This window comes from Fundulus heteroclitus, chromosome 22, assembly GCF_011125445.2.
Source record: "Fundulus heteroclitus isolate FHET01 chromosome 22, MU-UCD_Fhet_4.1, whole genome shotgun sequence".
Classification (NCBI taxonomy): domain Eukaryota; kingdom Metazoa; phylum Chordata; class Actinopteri; order Cyprinodontiformes; family Fundulidae; genus Fundulus; species Fundulus heteroclitus.
In genome coordinates, this window is record NC_046382.1 from 17,515,110 (window position 1) to 17,542,375 (window position 27,266).

General features: G+C 41.5%; 1 protein-coding gene across 1 annotated transcript; it reads left to right on the plus strand.

Moving 5' to 3' along the window:
• Nucleotides 1-2,187: 2,187 nt before the first annotated feature.
• On the plus strand, nucleotides 2,188-26,607 carry ppp1r21 (protein phosphatase 1, regulatory subunit 21). Its single transcript, XM_036126134.1, has 22 exons — nucleotides 2,188-2,810; nucleotides 4,688-4,756; nucleotides 6,603-6,749; nucleotides 6,897-6,998; nucleotides 7,112-7,276; nucleotides 7,367-7,425; nucleotides 8,055-8,149; nucleotides 9,775-9,827; nucleotides 10,008-10,157; nucleotides 10,279-10,380; nucleotides 10,461-10,549; nucleotides 10,671-10,807; nucleotides 13,362-13,454; nucleotides 14,978-15,105; nucleotides 15,787-15,936; nucleotides 17,508-17,600; nucleotides 19,512-19,766; nucleotides 20,153-20,188; nucleotides 20,302-20,418; nucleotides 22,218-22,316; nucleotides 22,418-22,546; nucleotides 25,174-26,607. The coding sequence occupies exons 1-22, from the start codon at nucleotides 2,751-2,753 to the stop codon at nucleotides 25,201-25,203; spliced, it is 2,358 nt and encodes a 785-aa protein (XP_035982027.1). The 5' UTR covers nucleotides 2,188-2,750; the 3' UTR covers nucleotides 25,204-26,607.
• Nucleotides 26,608-27,266: the final 659 nt, after the last annotated feature.

The following is a 27,266-nucleotide window of genomic DNA, read 5'->3' on the forward strand; positions in this document are numbered from 1 at the left end:
GAGTTTGTGTTTCGCATGTAGACGCTCTGAGATCAGGAGCGGCGGCAAAGGATGGAGCACAGGAAGCGGCTCTGCTTGGTGGTGAAAAAACCTAAAGAGATTATGGGTGGATTAGTTCAAATGAATCAACGTAGGATTTGTGATGAGATGGATGCACCAGCAAAACACGCCATTTTCACTCCCATGGCCTAAACGAGGTCATGCGTCTTTTTTTCCGAGTGAAATCAAAGTGCTGCCAAGTGAAACTGACCGGCGTCTGGGATACCTGGTTCTGCCATTATCGCCGCTGTACATATACAGGACTGTCTCAGAAAATTAGAATATTGTGATAAAGTTCTTTATTTTCTGTAATGCAATTAAAAACATGAAATGTCATACATTCTGGATTCATTACAAATCAACTGAAATATTGCAAGCCTTTTATTGTTTTAATATCGCTGATTATGGCGTATCTCAAAATATTAGAATATTTCCTCAGACCTAGTAAAAAAAATATATATATAACAGCAAAACAAAATCAAACATTTGAAAATGTCCATTAATGCACTCAGTACTTGGTTGGGAATCCTTTTGCACAGATTACTGCATCAATGCGGCGTGGCATGGAGGCAATCAGCCTGTGGCATTGCTGAGGTGTTATGGATGCCCAGGATGCTTCAATAGCGGCCTTTAGCTCATTTGCATTGTTGGCTCTGGTGTCTTTCAGCTTCTTCTTCACAATACCCCACAAATTCTCTATGGGGTTCAGGTCAGGGGAATTGGCAGGCCAATCAAGGACAGTAATGCCATGGTCAGTACACCAGTTACTGTGAGAATCTTATGTCGTTTCTTAACCACTACCATACTTGTGATTTAGTTTACTGAACCAAGCTGAGTGTTTTTCAAGGCTCAGGAAACCCTGCAGTGTTTCAAGTTAATTAGACGATTCAAGTGATTAGTTGAATAGCCTACTAGTATACTTTTTCACGATATTCTAATATTTTGAGATAGGATATTTGGGTTTCTTAAACTGTAAGCCATAATCAGCGATATAACAATAAAAGGCTTGCGATATTTCAGTTGATTTGTAATGAATCCAGAATGTATGACATTTCATGTTTTTTAATTGCATTACAGAAAATAAAGAACTTTATCACAATATTCTAATTTTCTGAGACAGTCCTGTACAGCAGAAAGTCCTCATTTCAAATGGTCATTTGTGTAAAGTTGGTTTAGGAATGTAGGCATTTTTCAGTTTCTTAATAACTTACAGTGAAATGTGGTTATTCATAAGAATTTAATACTTTTCATGGTTTAGAAAACGATAAAAAAAGAAACATCTAAAATATTTAATTCTATCAAGAAAACGCCAATATATTCTGAGTGCTGTCCCATTCTTTCATAAGGCTAATAAAGGATTTTGCTCTTCAAACAACAAAAGAAAAGAAAAAAGGGGAACGAAATGCTCAACATGCTCACCCTTCGTTTCAGAGTGAAATAACGGGAATGAAGACTGAATTATTTATATATAGCGCCAGCTGCTGTTCCCAGATTTTATAAATAACTTAAATAATAAGTCACCTTTTAAAGGCCGTATAACATGTTCCAAACTTAAACCTCTGATACCAAACAAAAATACGCAAGATTCTGTTGCCAAATATGAATAGGCTTTTTGATGTTTATTTAACCTCACTGAGATTATGTATATTGTATACTATATTGCAACTGCAATGACAGAAAATGCCAATAGAGCAGCATAAAGTGGATCAAAATAAAACTACTTCATTTCAAATATGAAACTGTACTGTTTCCCTATGTTTTGTTACCCACATATAAGTAACACCGCATTTGTCATTTCTTTAAACACGTTGACAGTATGCACTTGCTTACATGTTACATTGTTTAGATTTTTATTTTCAGTTTGAAAATAGTGTTGTTTTTTATTATAACCCATCATTTGCTTTCCATTCACTTCTGCTCTGTGCTAATCAGTTCGATTTGAAAATACTTTACTAATTAACAATACTTTATTAATCCCAAAGGGACTAACAACATTGTTGCATGATGAAAAATACGTTGAACTTTATGGCGGCAAACTGGGAAAACTTTCAGGGACGGGAACGCCTGCCTGCATTCATTCCTTCATTTATCACCCCGGCCGCTAGATGGCGCTCGGCTCACACCAGCTCACCACTTCCACGCACTTTGACTTTTGCTCCGTTGTCTCTGGTCGGTTCTCATTTGAAGAGGGCTTTGCGGGTCGGGACTGTCATGGGAGTCTTCCTCCTCCTGGCGGATGGATATCTAGGACCGGCTCGGCGTCTCGGCGGTGGCAACACCCGCTGCTGAAGCTGGTTGACACGGACGGCTCCCTTGAATTCATGCCGCGGGTGTAATGCTGCCGCTCGGGTGTCCGGGTTTGTTTTGCTACGCCGCTAGCTAGCCGTTGCTAGCTAATAGCGCTAATCTAAAACATTTAAAGACAGCGTAAACTGTTGAGTTTGAAAATAAACTTGCAACATAAATCGGATTATGGACGTGCTGTGACCCCCCCCCCCAATCATCATCATCATCATCATCATCATCATCATCATCATGTATTTGCGGTCAGTTTTGCCAAGTAACGGAACAAGCGGCTTCGGAGTGACCGATCGGAGCTAGCCTGCTAGCTTGCTACTGGTCTGACAGCGTTGATCCGCCGATCGGCTCCACGGGGACAACTTCGTCCGGCATCGAGTTGCTTTGGGACCGGGTGACATTTTCCAGCAGCGATGGCTAATGTTACGGACCTGCAGACAAAATACAGCAAGCTGGCGCAGGAGTACTCCAAGGTAAGACGCTAACGGAGCCCTGTTGTAAAGCGGACCCCGTTAGCATGTGTAGCCATGCCTCCCTGCTCTCGGTTTATCACGGGACATGTTGCGGATCGCGTTTCTGCTTGTGTGATTAGAGTAATGTGTGGCAGGCTCAGGGAAAAATAGTAATTTCACAGCAAGTGTTTTTATTTTTTTCCCCCCCAGAAACGACACGTGCCGCGCCAGGATTTCCAGATTAGTCCTAAATGAGAGAAGATGGCTTTATTAGCCCATTCGAGAGTGTTTACCTTCGCAAATGTTGTCTCTTCGTATCTGATTTTTCCCACAGCCACCTGTTTTGAGCTCTGATTTTACTCAGATCCTGCTACAGAGCTGGTGTAAGATGAGGCCCCCCAGGAAAGTTTCATTTCCAGTTACCCCCAGCTGTCAGCTAACATCTCTTCTCAATTGTAATTCCAAATAAAGTAACAAAACAAACTGGACTTTTCAAATGTCTGGAGTAATGTGGAGTTCCAAGATTTATATTATTGCCCAAACAAAGGCCTTGTTTTGGCTTAGATAACAATTCCAATTGTAATTATTTACAGCTACTATGTGCAACATATAATGTAAGCCTTACTGAAACACAGCCTGACTTAATGTCAGAGTTACATTATCTACCTGTTGATTCTGTTAGTTACACATATTTGAAATAAAGTGCCATAGGGATTGCAAACCTACTGGTTTCCCCTCTATTTGGTCATAAACGCCTGCAGAGTTTACTTATACCTTGGGCTGTACCCGGTCTCCTGTAATGAGAGGCGGGGCATTTTGTTTTTAATAAAGTTTCGTATTCGGTCATATTCCAGTCAGCTAGCCCTGACGTGGATCAGAACCGCAGTCGGTCAAAATAGGGCGTAATGTAAAGTTTTCCCAAAATCGTACAATTACATTAGGTTGTTTTGTGAAGTTTGAACAATTCAGTGGTGATTTATCCCACATAGGTCATCAGAAATAGTTTAGTAGCATAAGAAATAGTCTGATACGCAAAGGTGTGGTACATGGGGGGGCATGAAGTGGGTGCACAGAGAGGGTCTGGGTGTGTGGTCTGCTTCGAAAGTTCAGCGTTTTTAGGTCATTTTGAACACTTTCTACCTCACTGTTGTTCAACTTTAGCATGTCTGGAGGGCTTTGCGGCTGTGGAGGCAGAATCTTTCAAACCGAGCTTTCAGGATCCAGGATTTATTATAACAAATGCCAGTATGTGATTTTTAACGGCCGTGATCAGGGAACACACTGGAGTAAAGAGATGTGCTCATCCTGAACAGTAGTTTGAACTTCTGCAACGTGTCTAGTTGACTGTTTACCGGCGCCGATTCCTAAACTGTCCAGCATAAAACATTCAAATGGCCAAAGCTTCACATGCTTCGTTTGATATTTTAACTTCCCAGACTGCACGACGGCTTAAAGAGCCGTAAACACTCCCGATGGTTAAATGGCCACCTGGAGACAGTAAGGTCTGCCTGTCAGTGTTCACCGTGGAGCTTTTTTTTTTTTTTTTTGAGCCCTTTGTTTCTGGGTCAGCTGACATCACGGGGAGTGTGAGCCGTTTCCTCTTTAGCTCTCGTCTCTCCATTGACCAAGCACCGCCCTCTGGCCAGGAAGTGCTGACGGTGTAACTGACAAAAATGCCCGTTTCCAGTCCAGATTAAAAGAAAAGCCAGCGGTTTTAAGGCATACTTCTGCTGAAAGTTTGGGCACTTGAGGACAAGCGAGGATGAAAAACTTCAGAGAATTGGTATTATTGTTCTGGGGGGGTGTAACATGTGTCCCTTCTTGCCTTTTTTTTGTCCTGTATCAAGTTGGTCTCTGACTCCCTATATGCCCTTGTTCTTCTTTGTGTCTGCTCTCAGCTCCGTGCCCAGAACCAGGTGCTGAAGAAGGCCGTCGTGGACGAGCAGGCCAGCTCTGCTTCTCTGAAGGTAAATCACAGACGCTGGGCTGCATGCACAGCGTAAATCACACTAAATCTGAAGGACGGGGGGAAAATGTAGTCCTCCTTCAGGTTTCATATAACAGTGCAGAATAAATCCAATGCTCTCTACAAGCTGTTGCTGCACACTGCCTGACAGCTGGCTGAAAGAAGGTTACTACACTTTCCCCTCTCTCCCTAACGCACATTTGTGCAGGTGTAGTAATAGTTTTTGGGTTTCTGTTTGAAGCAAAGCAGTTTGATCATATTTGTTTAATTTAATTAGATTTTTTTTTAACTAAATGCACGAGACGTTAGTATTTCTAATCAATGTTTTAATACCACGAGAATCTCCCAGCGGCTCCTGACTAGTTGGGAATCCGCTGGAAGCGACAAGCTTTCCTGTCTGAAAGACCCCACATGATAACTTCAGCCGTTGGCTCTGAGTGGTTTAAGAAGTCGTCGCATTCTCTGCTCTGTTTCTGTCTGCTTTGTAGGAGCAGGAGGGTTGAAAACAGTTTTTCCATCACAATGTGATGGAAGCAGCGTTTTAGCCGGGGACTTAATATGTCACACAAGTCCAGGGTTTAATAATCCGTCGGGTTTCCTGAGAAAACGTTTTAACCAATCTGTCTGTGGGCTTTAATTGAGTTAACTTCATAACGTGCCTCCAGATGACGCGCGTCGTGACTTGATGCTATATAAATAGAGTCAAACTGAAAATGTATCTCAATTGCCGGTCTTCAGAAGTTGTAAATATGTTGAGATTTGAAATACCACTTGTTCAATCTAATTCAGCGACATTAACGGCTTATTAAGTTATATTTTTGCTTATTCCTGAAGAAAATTGCCGGTGGCATCGATTAGTTCGGTGTGCTGTATTTCCTCCAAGACTGTGACTCTGCGGAAAAACTCCAACACCCACAATGCAGGGCGGCAAACTGTCACGTTAGAGGGGAATGTGCCTGGACAATATAGAAACCAAACATGCAGATAAAATAGAAATCATAGTGATCAAAAACATTCAGAACATATATTTTAAGTGCAGCCCTGGGCATTTTATGCTGTAACTCAATCACCTAGTTTTAGATACAGAACACCGAATTCAAACTGAACCCTTTGTTCAACCAACTTGTTAACAAAACTGTAAGTTTAAAAAAAAGAACACATGCTCTCTGAACTCCTTGAAGCTTGGGGACGGAGCGTTCCTGAGTCTGCGCTTGTGATTGGTTGGGAGGATTTAGTGACTGTAATATTAACCTACATGATAGGCTAGAAAACAAAAGGACGGAAAACTGAACTTTTTATTGACCCTTTTTTTTCCTAATTAACCACACATCTATCGATGGATACATATTGATACTGAACTATCGTCCAGCCCAGCGGGGAATTTTCGGCTTTCAGCCTTCTGCCTTCCCCGTGGAGCCAAGAAAGGATTCTGATTCTAAAACATTTCTTAGAGAGTTAAACTTTCTTTTTAAGGAGTTAAAAATCAAAAGGTTCCTGTCGCCTTATCCTTTACCACATCTGTCGTTATAGTAGATTGAAATTTCAGTTTGGTAACTTTATAGTCATCGCTAAAGGGTGAAGTCACCATTCTGAAGCTTTGGGGAGTTTGATAACTTTACAGTCATTGGCATCAAAGGTTAAGTCACCATTCTGTACCTAGCTGTAAACGCAAAGGAGCCCCACTTTGGAGCCAAGAAACAAAAAAAAGGTCTTATGCAACTTAAAAACAAATTCTTCAGTCATTTGTTTTTGTTGTTCCTGTGAGGCTTGAAATGTAAATTTAAAAATGCTAGAAAACAGGGCAGAAGGATATTTTATTCCTTTTGGTTGTTGTCATCGCACATCAGGAGCAGCTGAAGCAGAGGGACCAGAGCCTGAGGAAGCAGGAGCAGGAGATGGACAGCCTCAGCTTCAGGAACCAGCAGCTGGCCAAGAGGGTGGAGCTGCTGCAGGAGGAGCTCGCCGCTAGTGAGGTCAGGAGCAAAAAGGGCAAGGTGAGTTTCCACCAGGAGAGTGTTTGGCAAAGGGGGAAAAAGGCTTTTTACAGCCGTGTGCTGGTCCAAACCATTCTCCTCATAAAGTCAGAAACCTGTTTGAAAACTGTCCGTCGGGAACATTTTACGCTGCTGTATCGCTTCCAGGGTAAAGGGGACTCTCCCTCGCAGCAGAACCTACAGACTCAAAGCGTTTTCGACGAGGATCTGCAAAAAAAGATCGAAGAAAACGAGCGGCTACATATACAAGTAGGCATCCATCTTTGTGATGTTTGTTTGTGTTGTTTCTTATTGTGAAGGTCATGCCAGTATGTGTGATGACCTCTTGATTCCTTATATATATATATCTATATTTTTTTTAGTTTTATGAAGCAGATGAGCAGCACAGAAAGAAGGAGGCTGAGCTGAGGGCCCGGCTGGAGAAGCTGGAGGGAGACGCCGAGGAGCACCAGGCTGTCGTCGACGGACTCACGACAAAGTATGTGGAAACGATCGAGCGACTGCAGAGCGACAAGGCCCGTTTAGAGGTGAGGCGCATCCCGTATATCATTCGAGATGATCCGTTTTTTTTTTTTTAGTTTATAATAAATTCTGTATTGTTTGTATTTTTCCAACAGGTGAAAACACAAACTCTGGAGCGGGAGGCCAAAGAGTGTCGGGTGCGAACAGAAGAGTGGTGCGTTTACTTTTATATGCACGGTTCTGGAAATAGTGTGGAGCTGGATAGGGATGCTCTTACTTTTGCACATTATGGAGGATTTTACTGGATGCTTTATAATTTATTGCAGTCGGAAAAAATCTCACTGCAAAAAGGGAACTAAAAGTAAGTACAATTTTCTTGAAATTTGTGTATTTTTCTTTGATTTGAGCAGCTAAATATGACTATTTGACAATGGAATGAATATTTCTACCCCTAAAATAAGACAATTAGATATCCTGCACTTAAATAAGACGGTGGAGATGAATTGTTCTTATTTTAAGTGCGAAAATCTTATTCCATTGGCAAATAGTCTTATTAGCTGCTCAAATCAAGGAAAAATACACGAATTTCAAGAAAATTTTACTTACTTTGAGTTCCCTTTTTGCAGTGTAACGGCAAATCCCAGAGTTGCATGATGACAGTTTAATATTAAACTGATATTACCGTGTTGGCCGGTGTGATTCGGGAAGAGTCTGAGGAGAGAATGCACTCAGACCTATTTAGCTGAATTTCCGGGAGACAGGAATATTTATTAGCCTTTGAAAGAATGGTGGTTAAATATCTGGACTGGTATCGACTCCTCTTTTTTTGGTGTGTGTCTGCAGCCAGCAGCAGCTGAGACGGTGCCAGTCGGAGCTGAGCAGGCAGGTGAAGCAGAGCAGCAGCGTCATTCAGGAGAAAGTGCCCTTTAACGACACCAGTAAGTGGCTGAGGCTGCCTCCGAGCAGACCTCTGCTCATCCTGGGTGGACCTGTAGGCCGCAAGCCGCTTCAAGGTTTGGGTGCAGCAGCTTAGGTCACATGGGGATTTTCTCAAAGTTACACAAGCAGGCTCAAGTGTTTACTGTAATTATCGTGCTATAAGTCGCACTTTGTTTTGATAACTTGGCCGATCCTGCGACTTCTAGTCCGAAGAATACGGTACGTTCTTTCTGCAGCCATCTGCATGGCGTCGGCGTTGTGGTGGCTGCAGATTTGACCAACTTCTTAGTAGAGTTTGAAGAGCTCATTTATTATTATTGCTTTCTGGCAAATGTCCGTCTTTTTCGAACCTTGTCGAAACTTTTTCGACAAGGTTGTGATCAGGTGCTGCGGGAGATCGTACGAGAATCTTAAAGACTCCCAAATTCAGTTTCGACGTGCGTGTGGGGTCATTGTTTTGTTGGAACGTCCAACTCATTGAATTTCAAGCCAGTCTCTTATTTTGGGATTAAAGGAACTTGGTTAGACTCAAGGGAAACAGCTGAGAGGGGTGCTTCCAACATGTCACCACTACCGAAACTCACAGCTTCCTGCATAGACGAGCGAGCCAAACCCCCTCCATTGGACTGCAGTGTTGTGGTGAGAGCAGATAAAGAGTGAGCCGTTTGGACCGAAACGACAAAAAGTGTGTTCGGAGGAGTCGAGGTGAGACTTTTAACCCCTGATGACACTGGACCGCACTGTCAGGCATGGTAGCATCCTGCTTACACTGCAAAAACGGATCTAGAAATAAGTAAAATATTTTTAAAGTTAGTGTATTTATCCTTGATTTGAGCAGGTAAATAAGATTATCTGCCAATGGAATGAGTATTTTGACCCCTAAAATAAGATAATTAGACATCCTGCACTTGAAATAAGATGATGGAGATGATGCTGTTCCTATTTTAAGTGCAAAATTCTTATTCCATTGGCAAATCATCTTATTTACCTGCACAAATCAAGGACAAATACACAGATTTTAAGAACATTTTACTTATTTCTAGTTATTTTTTTGCAGTGTAGGGCCCGTCTCAGTAACAGCGGTACTGGTCCGGTGGGTCAAATAAAAGAGGAGGAGCTCAAGATCTTCAAGTTAACCGTAGACAACCACTAAATGACTGAAAGTTGCTCCACATGGATAATAATCCCAGAACATTAAAGCTGGTTATAAAACGGGTAAAGCTCCTGCAATGAGCCTGACCTTAACCCCCGTTAACGACCTGCTCCATGCCAGCAAACCAGGCAGTTTAGATTAGCTCTTAATATTCTTGTTAACAAATATCCAGTTAAGACAAAACCTGACGGCAACAAAAAGTGTGTGGTCTCTGTAACTTGCTTAGAGCCACGGATCCAGATTTTACTGGAAGTGTAAATTTGAGTATTTTCTGGATTAAATGAATAATTGAAAGACCAAAACGAGCGAAAAACACCTGACCTGAACTGTAGCGGGGCAAAATGCTCGTATTTGTGTTCGAAGCCTCACCAAATAGTTTTATTGTTTGTGGAGTTGGTCCGTTCTGCCGCCGCGGCCAAAGGTCGGCTCTGACCAAAGCGCTCTCCTCTCCTCTCCTCTCCTGCTCCTCAGAGTTCAGCGACTACAACAGCCTGAACGTGCCATCCCACAACCGGCGGCACCAGGTGAGGCACAACAAGCTTCTTCCACGTCTTTTGCAGATGTTGCGCTGAATCCTGCCCTTGTGATGTACATTGTTTAGTGAAGGTGTGAAGTCTTGTGTTTTTAAGGGAAGCAGCGCGTCTGAGATGAAATGATTTGTTTTTAACTGAACCGTTGCATCCCCGCGTGTGTTTGGAACGCAGCTTAAGGCCCGGGACGTGACGAGCCAGGCCCTGAGCTTCATCCAGGACCTGGTGGCTGCTCTGCTCAACTTCCACACCTACACCGAGCAGCGGGTTCACATCTATCCCCTGGACTCCTCCATCGAGCCCATTTCTCCTCTCAACCAGAAGGTGGGGGCAGTCGGACACAAAAAACAAACAAACATTGTAACAGCAACTCCTCGTTCTGGTTATTTCTAAAGATTATGAGCGGTTGTGGGAGTTAAAATGTATGATTGTCGTCTTACCACAGTTTTCTCAGTATCTCCACGAGAACGCGGCCTATGTGCGCCCCCTGGAGGACAGCTTTCTGCAGTTATACCAAAGCATCACAGAAGACACCGTCACAGTGCTGGTGAGATTTTAACCAGGTGTCTTCTATAATAAAGAGTAAAAAAAAAAAGAACTAAATCGTATTATGTCGTTGAACTTCAGGAGACCGTGGTCACGCTGAGGAATTTCGCTGAGAATTTCTCCTCCTACGCCCACTTTCTGCAAAAGATTCTTCCCTACCAGCTGAAAAGGTCAGCGCTGCGTTTTTGCTAGAAAGCCCACTGCAAAGTGGAGGAGGCCGTGCTGGTAGTCATCGCCTCTTCTGGGTTTTTCTCGTTCTGTTATTTTATTTTTTATTTATTTATTTTCCAGCTTGGAAGAAGAGTGCAAGGCGCCTCTGTGCACCGCTGCCCTGACGGCGAAAAACCGGGAGTTGCAGAACGACATGAAGAAAGTGACCACCGCGTTTGAGAAGATGCAGAACTACGTTCGCCTTTTGGCCTTACCCAGTAAGTGAACTCACAACAGCTGAGCTGCTTTTCTCATTAATCAGGACCGTTACTGAGTTTAATGACGGCTAGAGAGCTTATTTTTTGTGAATATTTGCTCCTAATTTATTTCAAAAAAGTTTTTTTTTTTTTTTTACAAAAGGTGGACAAATGAGCAAGTGTATCAGAAATGGAAATAAAGGGATTCAGTTATGTGACAGGGTTGGCACAACCCATTAAATATTCAGTTCTTTTAAAAAGAAATCTTTGCAGATTGATGCCTAATCCAGTTTTTATCTCTGAGGAAAAAGGTGATTTTAATTGGGGGTAAACGCATAAATGTACATTTTCTCGACATTAAAACGTATCAATAAAAATGTGTTTTCTTACCGAGGGAAAGGTTAGGACGCAGCGAGGTGATCCGCGTCGCCGTCTAGCGCTCTCTGATGTAGATCCGAGGAAAGTTTGCTCCACTCCTCACTTCAGCTGTGAGATGTTTTTTATGTGTTTCCTGCATGTTCAGTCCATTTTCAGTCAACCCATGGCAGCGGTGTCACAACTTTCTGCCGCGTGGGCCGGATTTTTAAAGTGGAAAGGACTCAGGGGGGCCACAGAAAAAGTGTTTAAATGAAAACAAACTTCTTTTTTTTTTTTCACTCCAACATGCTCAACAATAAAGTAAAGACGAAAGATATAATTGAAAGAATCAAACTGGTCTGATTTCTTTGTCATCGCCCTGGAAATCGGACCTTTTCATGTTGTGTGTTGGTGTTGGCCCTCGGTTAAAACCTTCCAGAAAATCAGGAGTGTGAAAGTGACTCTGTGTTTTTTTTTATTTCGTGTTGGCTCTTTGTTACAAACCAGAAAAAGCATCAAGAGCGCGCTCCCGAAAAAAAACAACGAGATTTTGGTGATCCTCCTATCACCAAAACTAGGACTAGAAACCAATCAACTGGTTTCCTTATATAGGACATTTTTGACCAATCTGTATAATCTGACCCAATCTGTATAATATGATTGAACTTGACTTTGTAAAGTGCCTTGAGATGACATGTTTCATGATTTGGCGCTATATAAATAAAATTGAATTGAATTGAATTGAAAATTGAATGTACGTCAGGCGTGGAAGGACACGACCTTTGTCGACCACCTGAAATCACTTAGTTGCGTCGCCGCCGCTAGTGAGTTGTTAGAAGTAAAGATGCCCAAACGTCGCACTCATGTCAACTGCTCTGTTGTTGGTTGCCAAAAATAAACACGCAAATGTTTTAAGATTGCCTGCATCTGTGGAGCCAAACTACTGGTGGCACATTTCTAGCGCCGCACATGGCAGCCCACTGCTCCCCAAGGGTGATGGGTTAAAAGCAGAGAACAAATTTCGTTGTAATGTATGTTTCAATGACAATAAAGATGATATTACTATAATTACATGAACGTGCATACACGCAAGTCAAGTTCTTGCACGCACCCTCTTGAAAAAGAAAAGGGGCATAAAAGAGTGTGAGCTCTGTTTAAAAAAAATTCTCCTAAAAAAATGACTAAACATGAATTTTAAAGACATTTTCAGAAGGATTGTATATGTAAAATACCAGGTTACGTCCTGTAACCATGGATCTGTCATTTATTTTAGATCTGACAGTTTCAGGTCAACAGGAAAATGAAATGGGTCACGTTTCAAAAATGCGCCTTGCCACTTAACTGCCTATAATAGTCAGTAAAATTTGATTTGTTACAGTCAGGAGCCGCAGAAAATCATTCCTCGGGCCGCACCTTGGACACCCGTCCCACTTCACAGCGATCTAGCTCCGGGCTTTGACTCTGGAACGTCCTCAGCCAGTCCTTGATGCAGTACTGTGTTGGGTCGTTGTCACGTTTCAGGGTCCGGTTCTGTTCCTGCTTTAACAAGTCATCTCCAGTGGAAGTCAGACTTAAGCAGCATTTTTCTGATTGTCACATCAGCAGGAGTCGGAGGCTGCTGTAGTTTTGAGACTTCGTTCAGCATCTTTTGGTCTGCTTTCAAGGTGGAGTCACAGCTGGACCTGGTTCTGAATGTCCTCCACTTGCACAATGTTTTCCAGGAACTGAAATGGCTGATCCCAAATTCTTTAGAGACTTTTTAAGTTCCTAACCAGACTTATGAGCTGCTACATAAATCTTCTTCCTAAAGAACTCATTATTTTGTTTATTGTCACTTCACCAGGCAGGAACACGCCACACTAAAGGGTGAACTGGGCAAACCTCCTTTTTAACTAGGAATGAATGTGGCGGTGTCCTTATCAGAAACCGCTTGCATTTAATTACATTTTTGCTCATTTTATATGGATGTTTCTTCAGTTTCTCTGTATTGTTAAACTTTTTATATTAAATACCCACATGTTCATAAATGTTAGAATAACACACAGGCTGTCTAAAGCGTCCATTTTTATTTATTTTTTACATGACGGTATGTATCTTTCCTAAGTCACAAACGCACACATGAATAATAAAATAAATACGTGGGGGTCACTCCGTTTTGGACTGAAGCAGAGTCGGTTACAGATGTGCTCGTTTTACAGATGTGCATCATGTGTTTCAGGCGTCCGGCAGGATGCCGTGCCACACAGCAGCACCTCCGCTGTCTTCACCCAGCTGGCTGCCAACCTACACGGTCTTCATGACGCCATTAAAGGTGAATCAGCCCTGTGGTTTCTCACCACAAGCCTTTCACATGTTGTTGCTTTCTCTTTTGTGCATCAACTCAGCATCAACCCATTCGCACAAGTCAACTGTATTTTTCTCTTTTAAAAACGCCAGCATGCCTTTGATGCCTCTTTGTCCCCGGTTCTGTTAAAATATATACGATTAAGTTTTACAGTAGGTTATGTGTAAACCCTTAGCTTTTTTAAATAAAAAAAACTAAAATCAAAACCACAGGTATGGATTATAACACATTTTGAGGTCCCAGCATTTTACCGAGGTGACCAAATCACTCCTACCACACCACACACTGCAGGCATATGTCTTTAAGATTATCTTAAAGGTGCATAGCCACGTTATTTGACTTTTTTATTGAACTATATGTCAGTATCTCACTCTAGTTGCATACAAACTATTTTGTATTAGTTATTATGTGTTTTGGCGTTTTACACTTTTGTTTTTGCTCAATTTTTCAGTAAATAAAGCCTTTTTTTACAACACTGGGCATGTGCTGCAGGGGATAAAACAAGGAAGCAGCTAACAGCTATTAGCATCTCCAAGCCAAACAGTGAAGAATGGGCATAGATCCAGTGGAAAAAAAAGTAAAAAAAAATTATGATTCCAAGAGAGAAAAGACTGGAAGGTTATTGGGAATACATTATGAACGTCGGTGATCACTGAAGTGGATGCTGAACCTGCTGAGGCTCAGCTGTGACAGCAGAAATGACTGACCTGAGTAAATGTTCTTACTCTTAAAGTTTCTCTAGAGATCGTCGGTCTTCGATCACGCCGAGCTGCCGCTTTACTGCGAGGCATTGCAGAGGGTCAGGCTTGGTCCAGCATTATTTAATACTGTTTTTATTAATTAAGCAAACTGGTATTATGATAGTTTTGCGATACTGCCAGTAGATGGCGCCACATCCCTTTATAACTTTATAAGCATATAACCCGGTTATATACCTTTAAGAGCCATGGCGATAGTCGGGGTCTGTTGGAAGGGGAAAATCGGGCCAAATATGCTGCCGTGTAAACCAGCCCCACAGAATCTTTTAAAAAATACTTACTGGCTGCAGCAGCTAGGAACAGTAATTTATGCTTTTGTTCATTCAAACCTGGACTATGCAGCTCTTACCTCGATTCCTGCCTAAGCCTTGAACCAGTTTTGTGCTTGCAGATAATTCAGCTGCAAGACCACTGATAAAGACCCTGATCTGTGCTCATATCACTCCATCTCTGTCAGTCCTCTAAATATTCGGCAGTCATATTCCTTTGGCTGTTTTACGCCTGAAGACTTACTACTTTAAGGGTTTTCTGTGCGATTCCTCCAAGTACCATATCTGCTGTGCTTTGTGTTGCATTCTTGATTGTCTCACTTCTGTATTTAATCTTTGCTGTATTTCATGCGGGCTAGAAAGACTTTTCTAACTTGTATTTTGAAAATGGCTCTAAAATTCAAGCATTTTTTTTTGCCTTTCTATGGGATAAATGCCTCATCTGCTGTTCTCTTGTTTCCAGAGATGTCAAAACATTACAACCAGAAGGCAGGCATTGAGCAGGAGCTCCCCACAGTCACACAAAAGCTCTGTACCACCACAGAGTGCCTCCTCGGATCTTTGGGCTCGCTGACCAGCGTCACCGGCAAGGTACGGCCACCAGGGGGCAGGCAGCAGTCAGGTTTCTGTTGTTCCACCTCCCCTGCTGAGCCATGTGGCTGATTTGTTCACTGTAATGCTTTTTTTTCTCCTTTCTTTTTTACCCCACTGCAATAGAATCACAGTTGTAAAGTGACACTAATGTGTTAACAAATAACACGAGGACTCAGCTGGGCAGTGGTTAGATTTTTGGAAGATAACGCCCAATTCACGGTTTGCACAGCTGCTCTCTGGTCAGAATAATGGGATAAATGGTTTCTCTCTCTCTGTGAGTCAACTGGGTGGCAACATCTGCTAACGTGCAAGCATGGGATTAGCCTCCGCAACCTGAAAGCAACCAAACCCTCGATTGCTCGGACATTTATTTTCCAAAATGATGGACAAATCAATACTCGGCTGGTTAATCACATACTCAACAGAACGAGTGTCGTATTTGTGGCGCATTGAAACAGAAAAAGGGGCTCTTCTCTAGCTAAAAGCTTTCCAACGTTGATGGGAAAAGTGTTCAGTGTGGTTTTATATTCATACTCTAAAAATGGGTAAAAAAAAAAAGAGCAAAGAACTCTGGAAATGGGAAAAGTGTAACATCTGGATTTGATAAATGAACGGGAGCCTTGCAGCTATTGCCTTTTTAGATAACGTGATTCATCAGATCTTAACCGTTTTTCACAGATCGCCACTTTCTTCAGCAACAACTTGGACTTCTTCACATCTCCAGGCTACTGTCCGAGAGGAGGAGCAGTGAGCCTCAACCCTCTACAGGCAGAGAGCATGCTGGCCAACAAAAAGAAAGCAGCTGCCTATATCCAGGCCATCAAAACGGTTGGTTCTCAAATCTACTCTTGGTCTCTGGCATAATTTCACTTTAATTGGTTCATGAATTCTTTTTTTCACCTCCAGAATATTTAAAAAATCAGAAATATTCTGCCCAAAACTATTCCATGCATTTGTTACTTGAAGGCTGGACTACTATAATTCTTTAATATCAGGAAGTCCACAAAATGCAGTTCAAAGTCTTCAGCTGATCCAAAATGCTGCAGCAAGAGTTCTGATGAAAATCAACAAGAGGGATCATATTTCTCCAATTTTAGCTTCCCTTCGTTGGCTTCCTGTTAAATCAAGAATAGAATTTAAATTCTTCTTCTAACGTATAAAGCCCTTAATAATCAAGCTCCATCATATATCAGAGCTCTGATTACCCCGTATGTTCCTAACAGAGCACTTCGCTCTCAGACCGCAGGTCTGCTGGTGGTTCCTAGAGTCTCTAAAAGTAGAATGGGAGGCAGATCCTTTAGCTATCAGGCTCCTCTCCTGTGGAACCAACTCCCAGTTTTGGTCCGTGAGGCAGACACCCTGTCTACTTTTAAGACTAATGTTAAAATTTCCTTTTTGACAAAGCTTATAGTTAGAGTGGCTCATGTTACCCTGAGCTATCTCTATAGTTGTGCTGTGATAGGCCTAGGCTGCTGGAGGACATCAGGGTCTATTTTCTCACTCTGCTGAGTTCTCCTACTGTTCTCCAATTTGCATTGTTAGCTGTCATGTCAACCTTTAACTTTTGTTCTGTGATTTATTTATTTATTTTTCTTCATAGTAGGTACACCTGGTCAGGTGTTCTGTTAGCTGCGACATCATCCAGGGGAGGCATATCTAGCCTGGCCAGCCAGACTAACTTTTGCCTCTCTTCAATATGGCTGAAGTAAGTCTGGAACTGCTCCTGTAGAGGATTTTTCTGGGCCGGGGATAACAGGCGCAAAGTAAACCAATCGGAGAAACCGTACGGCACGCCTGTGATTGGTCGGTATCAGGAAAGAGGGCTCTATGGGAGCAGTTCCAGACTCAGTTCGCTGAATAGCAAAGCGAAACTGAGTCTGGCTGACCTGGCTAAGGCAGATCATCCGCTATTACTATATAACATAGAAAGGATTCCTGGATCAATGTGTGCTTCTGTGCTTTTTTTGTGTCTCTGCTCTGTCTTCTCTAAGCCCCAGTCGGTCGAGGCAGATGCCCGTTCACACTGAGCCTAGCTCTGGTTCTACTGGAGGTTTTCCTTCCCGTTACAGGGGAGTTTTCCTCTCCACTGTTGCTTCATGCTTGCTCAGTATGAGGGATTGCTGCAAAGCCATGGATAATGCAGACGACTGTCCACTGTGGCTCTACGCTCTTTCATGAGGAGTGAAAGCTGCTTGTCAAGACTTGACGCAACCTGCTGGCTTTCCTTAGATATGAAACTTTTTGACCAATCTGTCTGCATGATTTCATTGAATTTGACTTTGTAAAGTGCCTTTAGGTGACATGTTGTGAATTAGTGCTACATAAATAACACTGAATTTAATAAAATTTATTCTATGTAATTTATATTGTCTAATTAAATATGCATTTGTTTTTTTTAGGCGAGACCACAGTCAGTCCCATACAGGGAAGCCCTGTCAAACCGTCGTATTCTCACCAGCTCCACTGAGAGCAGAGAGGGCCTCACCCAGCAGGTAAAACACAAAGATCCTAACCAAGGTCATTTTAGAGCTACCATAAATATCTGTTGCAAGAGTTTATGTTATAATAGGAGCTGCAATCCCTAATTTAATTGAGTTATGGGAAAGTCGTCTGTTAGCTCTGGTTATTTACATGCAGCCATGTTTACCTGTGCTTTGTAAACCAGGATAAAAATATGTTGAAATTGTAAAAAAAAGAAAAAAAAAAGAAACATTGTTAGTTAAATATCACAATTATTGAAATTTATATTGTTTGCAAACATTACAAATATTTTTTGTTCCAGGAAAGTTTGCAGCAGCCTTGGGGAAATTGTTACAACAGAAATAAACAAATAAAAAAATCTGGTTTGACAAAAATAAACTATTATTAAACTTGAGGAAAAGAAAGATCATACTATTTGGAAGGCAAAAATAGACTCATGTGAAACTAAAAAGTGTAAATGCACCAATAGAGTAAATTAAATAAAAATGTTTAATCCTGGTTCCAACAATCTACTGGAAACTTTATGTAAGAGTGAAATGTGCAGCAATTTTTGCCAGAATAAGCCACAGTCTGGGTTCTAAATGGCTGTATATTCACTACCCATCAATGTTTTTACTGTACCTGTCCTATTGTTCAGAGATCTGGGGAAATAGCCACAAATATGCGCTACAGTCGATATGCACACTTAAAAAAAAAGGCACTAAGGATAATACACAAAGTAGTAGCAGAGTTCAGGGAATGTTCACAGAAAGAGATGGAGGATATAATTAAGGAGGAGAAATAAAAAATAAGAACAACAATGAAAAGTGCATTTCTAACTGTTGAGTGACTTTGTGACAGTTTGGGGAGAGAGATTAATCAAAGCACAAATATAAATATATTGAAAAGAGAGAATAAAAAACAATCTCTAAATAGCTATATGGAGAATAAAGCTTATATGTAAATAGTTAATTAGTTGGTATATTATGAGATGATCTGGGCATCTATACTGCTCAAAATGGCTTTTTTTTTTAAATGCATGCAGTATATGTTTCTTAGCAGGAATACGTATTTATGATTTGAAATGTTGCTGTAACAACTAGTTTAGTACATATGTTGTTATAGAGACAGTACATAGAGAAATAGAATAAAATGGTGGGAACAAGTGTAAACTTCTCTCAATGTAACTAAAATCGCTTGATTTCACTGCAAAAACGGATCTAAAAATAAGTAAAATGTTCTTAAAGTTAGTGTATTTATCCTTGATTTGAGCAGGTAAATAGTATTATCTGCCAATGCAATGAGTATCTTGACCCCTAAAATAAGATATTTAGACATCCTGCACTTGAAATAAGATGATGGAGATGAGTTGTTCCTATTTTAAGTGCAAAAATCCTATTCCATTGGCAAATCACCTTATTTACCTGCTCAAATCAAGGACAAATGCATTCATTTTAAGGAATTTTTTACTTATTTCTAGTTCCGTTTTTGCAGTGTGATGATTCATTTGTTACGACCTTTTGTGGGTTTTTCAATTCCTTTGTTTTTCTTTTTTTGTTTTGCACATTTGTTCAAAATAAATTAATGTAATGAAATAAGTTAAAGTGGTAATAATTGAAACGCAGAAATGATGAAATTTGTGCAAAATGTCGTGTGATTTTTTTTTTATTTTTTATTTTTTTTTTAAGCATCAGATGACCGTTGCTCTTTGGGGACAGGCGTGAAAACCTCAGAGCTTTGCATGTCTGCGTTCTGCACTTAGGAAATCTGTTTTGTGCAGACAGCTTTTACGTTTTCTCTTTTGTCAGAGCTGGTATTGTTATATTTCCCTATTTCTTCATAAAACGCTGCCCTCTCGCTTCTCCAAAACCTCCGTTCAGCCCGTTTTCCCCGAACAAACTTCGCGACCCTCTCCTCACCTCCTCCTTGTGGTCCCGGCGCAGGTGCAGCAGAGCCTGGAGAAGATCGGCCGGCTGGAGCAGGAGAAGGAGCACTGGCTCCTGGAGGCCCAGCTGGGGAAGGTGCGGCTGGAGAAGGAGAACCAGCGCATAGCCGACCTGGAAGCACAGCTTGCAGCGGCCCTGGGGGGAAGCCTGAGCTCCCAGGCAGCCGCAGACGGCCGGCTCACGCAGAGCCAGGAGGAAGCGGAGACGCCGCAGAGAGCCACGGGGAAAGAGGCGACGCTGTGCACCAGCTTGGTACTGTCGCTGTTCAAGCTGCTGTTTGTTTTTGCTTGCAGGGGAAAGTTTCACGCCAGTGGCTGTATGTCTGATTAGCTTCAACAAAGGGAGTATTATCATTCCCTTCTTTTAGCTCCCAGTCTGAGCAAGTTTTAGTTTAAAAAAAATACTCACGTCCCCGACATGTGCCGACGCAGCAAAACGTGATATATAGATTTATTTTTTTCTTACTGAGAGTCACGAACACAGTTCACGTTGAAGTCACGAAACAGAGCTTTTGTTTTTTCCAAGTCTGCTTTGTAGTTAAATGTTGTTGTCAACCCTTGGATGTCTCCACATATTCCTCTCTGTGATGCAGACTTATTAAAATCTCCCCATTTTTTTTTTTTCTGCTTTGTCACCAGGTTGGCATGTTGTGCACAACACCTACAAACGAGCACGTAAGTCATAACATAATTACCCAAGAGCTCCATAATAAAGATCAGTGACTGTTAACGCCGCCTTGGAGAGGAAACCTAGTGCCATCCTGCTGGATGTTGTGTCTGTGTTGCAGGTGGGAGACGAGGAGTCCCGCGAACAGCTGATAAAGACCCACTATATGGCCAGAGTGGGAGAGCTCACCACCCAGCTCCAGATTTCAGACAGCAAAGCCGTGCACTTTCACTCAGAGGTGAAGCTCCATGTCGTGCATTTGTCTCAGCGACCTGTTCCTCCACCACTACCTTTAATGTTGCGTTCGGTCTGACACGAGGAAGAGTTCACAAACTGTACTTTTTGCAAAAGTATTTTGACCCCGTTAACTATTTCCACACCTGTTAATCTCCGACTACAAAATAACGTGTTTTATAAAAAAGTCAATTCAATTCAATTTTATTTATATAGCGCCAAATCATGAAACATGTCATCTCAATGCACTTTACAAAATCAAATTCAATCAGATTATACAGATTGGACAAAAATTTCCTATATAAGGAAACCAGTTGATTGCATCAAAGTCCTGACAAGCAGCATTCACTCCTGGAAAAGCGTAGAGCCACAGGGAGAGTCGTCTGCAATGAACATGACTTTGCAGCAATCCCTCATACTGAGCAAGCATGAAGCGACAGTGGGAAGAAAAACTCCCCATTAACGGGAAGGAAAACCTCCGGCAGAACCGGGCTCAGTATGAACGGTCATCTGCCTCGACCGACTGGGGTTACAGAAGACAGAACAGAGACACAACAAGAGAGACAAAAAAGCATAGAAGCACACATTGATCCAGTAATCTGTGAAAGAATGCGTAGTTTCCCAGGCAAGTTTTGCAACTGCAAAAAAGGGAACTAAAAGTAAGTAAAATTTTGCTGAAATTAGTATTTCTCCTTGAGAAATGCCAATGCAATCAGCATTTTTTGCAATTTTTTGCACTTAAAATAGGAGCAACTCATGTCCATCATCTTATGTCAAGCGCAGTATGTCTAATTATCTTATTTTAGGGTTATTTACCTGCTCAAATCAAGGACAAATACACTCATTTTACTTACTTTCATTTCCTTTTTTGCGGTGAAATCTGAAAAGTGTGCCGTGCATTTATTTTCAGCCCCCATTTCCACTAACGGCTCTACAGTACATGCATGCCAAAGCAACCAGTTGAACCGAGAATTCAACTCTAATATCAGTATAAATCCAGCTGATCTATGGAGGCCCCAGAGGTTTGCTAGGGAGATGCATATCCGGCCTTTATAGAAGTGAATCAAGCGTAAACACGTGAGAAGCTGAGCTTACATGTAAACCGCCTGGTGTGGCGTAAGTAAGAGTGCATATCATTCTAGTAGTGAAAGCAGGTGGTAAAAAAAAAACTCTTCCTCCAGAGGGACACAGGGAAGCAGGTTGGGTGTACAAGCAAACCTGTAGGATGCACCAAATGGCTTGCAGCAGTAATTCCAGTCTGATGGTTTTACTTAGGGGAGCTAAATACAAATGCACTCTGATTTTCCAGTTTTTTATAAAAACATTTTTTATAAAAAATATTGTAAAATCCAACAAAAATCTGAAAGGTGCGCTTTCTCTGCAAAAACGGAAATAAAAATAAGTCTCATGTTCTTGAACTTAGTGTATTTGTCCTTGATTTGAGCAGGTAAATAGGAGGATCTGCCAATAGAATGAGTATTTTGATCCCTAAAATAAGATAATTAGACATCCTGCACTTGAAATAAGATGCTAGAGATGCGTTGTTCCTATTTTAAGTGCAAAAATCTTATTCCATTGGCAAATCATCCGGTTTGCGCGCTCAAATCAAGGACAAATTCACTCAGTTTAAGAAAATTCAACTTATTTTTAGTTTCGTTTTTGCAGTGTTCTTCCATCTTTTTTGTGTCAAACCATCAAATGAATCCGTAATTTAATCTCTTCTCCGGCTTTGAACGTGTTTTCCTGTCGGTGTTTATGTGCGCGGAGCGCAGCAGATGTTTACTGTGTCGTGTCTGCCTCCAGTGTCGCGCTTTGGCAAAGAGATTAACCATCGCAGAGAAAGCGCGGGAGACTCTGAGCGAAGAGGTCAAGCGGGCTAATGAGAACATCACACGGTTGCAGGTAAAACACGAAGCCGTAGCTTCTCTGTTAGCCGTTTTCCAGACCGCAGACGTGGTCCCAACGCACGGTGTCTGTCGCTAACCGGAGTGTGCCTCACGCAGGACGAGCTGACGACAACCAAGAGGAGCTACGAGGACCAGCTCAGCATGATGAGCGACCATTTATGTAGCATGAACGAGACCTTGAGCAAGCAGAGGGAGGAAATCGACACACTCAAGCTGGGTGGCAAGGTACCGCGCCGGGGAGGCTTTTGGTTCCAAACTGTTTAATGACTGGATCAGGACCAGGTGGCTGTAAAAAAATGAACTGAGAGGTCATGTCTGGTTTATGTAGGAAGTGGTCTGAAAAAGCCATTAAGCCAACGGTAGGAGAGAGAGGCCTGGTTCTGAGCGTGTTCATGTTCGTGCTTGTATGCTCACTCATCGCTGCGTGTCGGGAAGTCGCAGGCCGAAACACGTTGGGTTTTGAAGCCAGCCAAGTTCACAAAGCCAGCCTCTGCATGTTGCAGAATGGGAAAGAATCTCCGAAAGTGAGCTTTTAGAAACCTACCGCAGTTGAATGCAACATAAAGCTTTTATTTTCTTCTTTGTGCCACTCTCCGATATATTATAGTGAACAGAATGCCTCGGATTTAACCTTACACGTCTTAGATCTGGTTTCCTCAGGGTCACGTCAAAATATCCCTGCTGGATCTTTTACATCTAGTCCCAACAACCTAATAACAACCAAAATCAGTCTTTCTGGTTAATACCTGCTGATGAATGAAAAGATCTCTTATGGGAAGGATCTTATTTTGCTAATATAATTCTTCTGAAAGCTTTTTAAAATGATCCACGATAAGTTGGCTCTATTGGTAAAAGTGGTAAACTCTATTAATAACCTGTCCTATTGAGTTTAAAACCTTAAAAATTAAAACAACCCCAGTTATGATGCAGCATTATATTTCTAGTGATAGTTTAAAAGTTGACCTTTTTGGTCACTCTTTAGTCTAAAAAGTGCAGTGAGAGAAATACACATAATTAATTTTTACCGTTTTTATATAATTCCCAAAAATTTTAAAAACAAAACTGGACTTTTTTTTCCCAAAGTTTGAAGACGTTTTCAAACTTTGGAAAGAAAAAAAGTCCAGTTTTGTTTTTTAACTTTTTTTGGAATGACCATGACCAGGATGACTGAGAATCTTCACCAACGTTTATATAATGTGACGACGCTCGAATGTTTTCCTCAAGAGTTCCTCCTATTGGCTAATCATGTCTTTGTGACGACTCCTCTCCCAAAAGCGCATGGCGTAGAAAGCTGTGCTCGACATATTCCTGTGTTAATTCGTGCCCCAGGAGGACCTGGAAGCTCATTTTGACAGGGAAGCTCAGATCGACAGAACCCCGTCATTGGGCTGTCTGTCTTCGTCAAGCTGATATTATCACAGACCGCGTTAGCTTCTGTCGTCCAGGAGGTTTTCTTCTTCTCTCCTGCAGATACGGGAACTTTAACGACCTTTTTACGTTGCTCTCGAGCATCAGTGACGTAGCGTTAGCTTGTAGTGTTAGCTTAGCATGTGGCATTTAGGGTTTTTTTTATTGTCTGTCTGGCTTGTGGGAAAAGTTCCTTTTGAGCAAAGCTTTTTTTGTTTGTCTTGTCGATGAAGAGGGTCACGCTTGAGCTACTGCAGGTAGTGTCTCTGGCTACGTTCACACTGCAGGTCTTGACGCTCAATTCCGATTTTTTTGTGAAATCGGATTTTTTTGCGTGTCCGTTCACATTTCCAAATATATGCGACTTGTATGTGATCTCCTGTGTGAATTGAATGCGTTCAACGTAAGTGTCCCGCAAGCGTCCTCAGTGTTTGCGGAAGTAAACATGGATTATAATGCTGGCGCGTATTTTGCGGTCATTAATTTATTTTCTAACCGGAGCTTTCCGTCCATTGAATGCTATTCTCATTGTAGTCCGCTATGGGTGTCGTTTTTCTTCCTGCTTCTGCATAGCAGGACACAGAATAGTGACGTTTGTGGAGTATCGGTGACGTACAGGTCGGATAAATGCGACCTGGCCATACAGACACAGATCGCATTTGAAAAGATCAGATACGTATCGGACTCAGGACCACATATCCAAGTGGCCTGGGTCGTATTTGAAAAAATCTGATCTGTGTTGTTCAGACTGTCATAAAAAGATCAGATCCAGGTCACATATGGGCAAAAAAAATGGAATTGGGTCACTTCAGGCTGCAGTGTGAACGTAGCCTCTGTTATCGCAGCGCTGCGGACACAAGATGTACAACAATTTGGACAAATGTGAATGGGTCAGTTTATATCGATTTTTGACGCAAATTAGGGTCTTCGAATACTTTTTCGTTTTGTATCGATTATATCAAAGTATTTATTATTTTGATGACCCTAGTCGGACGAGGGACAAAGATCCGGTGAGGCGAAGCCTCCATTGGCGCTGAAAATAATAAGAACCCAACTTATGAAGAAGAGAGCCTGTGGCTAAAACCAGCTTTGGCTGACTAAGCACTTTAGTTTTTGTTTTTTTTTAGGTTATGAGTTGTTTCCCAAGCGAGTCTGGTATAGATTATTTGTGTTTCCCATCAGTAAGAATAGACACTTAGCAGTGTGGTTAACCACTGAAGGCACCTCTGGCTGTTCACCATGGCTGGCTGCTCCACGTTCTTGTAAAGGAATCTACACCACATTTGATCACCTGTAAGTCTAAGAGGAGAAGTACTTAGACTGGATAATTGTATGTTGCTGCTCTGAGATGTTTGAAAACAAAGCTTGGCTGTAGGAGTCATTTATATTGCTTATAACGCCTAGAAATCCAGTTGTTTCTGTTTTTCTTTTTCTTTTTTTTGTAGGCCAATGCGAAAAAGAACAAGAGCCGTTAAAGCTGGCCCTAAATCTTCATCATGTGAGGAGGGTTTCAGCGCTGCACAGCTTCTTTGTACCGACGCCGTCTCCGACCTTCAGGATCGCCGCGCGAGCCTCAAACTCTTGGCGGATCAGAGGCTCAAACATGTTTGACAGAAGCTCTGTTTTTTTTTTTTTCCTGTTCTCTTGTCGCATCAGCTTTTTTTTTTTAAATGATTATGTTTATCTAGAAATGTTTTGTCTGACCTTTTTTGGTCAAAGCGCAGTCAAAGAGGAACAAAAGGAGGATAGAAGAAAAAAAAAAAAACAGCCAGTGGACGTTTGAATGCTCGCTAAAGTCAAGACTTGAAGACCAAACCCTGTTAATGTGTGTAATTTTCTGACTAAGTGTGTGTGAGTGAGAGAGAAAATGAAGTCGTGCACTCTTTGCTGCTTCTCTATAAGTAGGTTAACAGAGTAAATGTCGCCGTGGTCGTACGTTAGCGGGGCGTTGCCTCATAAAGTGACCATGACACTGAGTTTTACTACACGAGAGTGTCGTTTTACAACGAAAGGGCTCAAATCCTATTGGATCTGAGCTTATTTGTGCAGGTGGTAACTGTGTAAATGTACCCCTCTCTAACACGGATGATGCAGCAAGCTTTTCAAATATGATCAGATAGCTAACAGATGCACTTGAACTCATTGACCTTCCCAGAAACATTTTCATTTTCAGTCCCCTGGAAGTGGATTAAAGAAAAGGTTTGAGATTTTCAGCACTGATTCACTCTGTTTACCTTCATGGACAAGTTGAAGCTCGTAAAGTTGTCTGTGTCGAAGAAGTTTATCTGTTAACAATAGCAGTTTTTTTTTTTTTTTTAAATCATCACCAAAGGAAATGTGGATGCAGAGTTAAAGCTCCTCACAATAATCTTAAGATGCAAGAATAATCGTCAATCTTGTGAATTTGAGAAATCATGTAATTAAAATTGTGTTTCTTAAACTTATCCACAAAAATATGCATCTATTCAAAAGTTACAAATCTTTATTTTACCCAGATTTTTATTTTATACAGATTCTGCAGCTGTTCTTTTTTTTTTCTTTTCTTAATTTAGTAGCTTTCTATGTGAACGGGATGCGTCGTATACAGATCGACCAACACTGTAAACACTGATTAGATGGTTTGTGAACCACAGCAGACCTTCTTTTTTTTTTTTTTCTTTCTGTCATGTAGTGATGTGAGATGAATAAAATAAAAGCACTGCTCCAGAGACGTTTGTTCAAGACTGAAATTTGATCACAAAGACTTGCCAACACCCTTTAAACCCACGGGGGTTAAAACAAAAAAAAACAACAAATCTGTATTTCACTATGTAAACCTGTTTAAAAAGCACATGTTTGAATCGAAATAAAAAAGACCTAAGACTGAAGTGTCAGATTAAGCTGGTTATTAAGGGTGTTTTATGTTGCCGGACATGCTTCAGCTCTGGTAGATGGAGGAGACCGGGGTTTTGCGAGTGGCCTGTAATTTAAAACACAAAAACAGCCTGTAACGCCCTAACCACTGGGAGCTGAGGCAGCAGCTAGCTGGATGAGGAAGAGCAGCGTTTTTTTTTTTTCTTTCAATGTCGTCACTTGTTTTTGAAAGGTGAAAGTCGTTTTGGACGTCTAATGAATTTACCTTTTTGTGCGCTTTGTTTACAGCGGTGAGCAAAGTGGAAAATGAACCAATGGTATTAAAACTAGTCAAATTAAATGTACATTTCTGTATTTATTCCAGCTACTAAGACGTCTTCCCCTATTGGCGTGTTCTTGAACTTGGGCTTCTTGGTGAATCTGATCAGGAGCTTATTGTGGGAATTCACATTTCTGTCATAAACCCTCAGGCCCATCCAGCAACACTCTGCAGAGCTGTAACGTCTTATGCATTGAGGATATGAAGGTTTTTTTTTAGCTGTTTACAGCTTTGATATAAATCTTTCCAAACCTAATTATATGGCAATATCATATGCACATAAGGACACACATATGTGTCCTTCAAAGACCACATAACCCCTGACATTCACTTTTTTTTATGGGGATTTAATGTGATAAAACATTG

Bases quoted from the DNA above. Each gene is read 5' to 3' on its own strand.
- ppp1r21 (XM_036126134.1), top strand. From the start codon at position 2,751: ATGGCTAATGTTACGGACCTGCAGACAAAATACAGCAAGCTGGCGCAG. The intron at 6,999-7,111 runs GTAGGCATCCAT...TATTTTTTTTAG, and splicing joins ACGAGCGGCTACATATACAA to TTTTATGAAGCAGATGAGCA. The intron at 17,601-19,511 runs GTAAAACACAAA...GTCCCGGCGCAG, and splicing joins GAGAGGGCCTCACCCAGCAG to GTGCAGCAGAGCCTGGAGAA.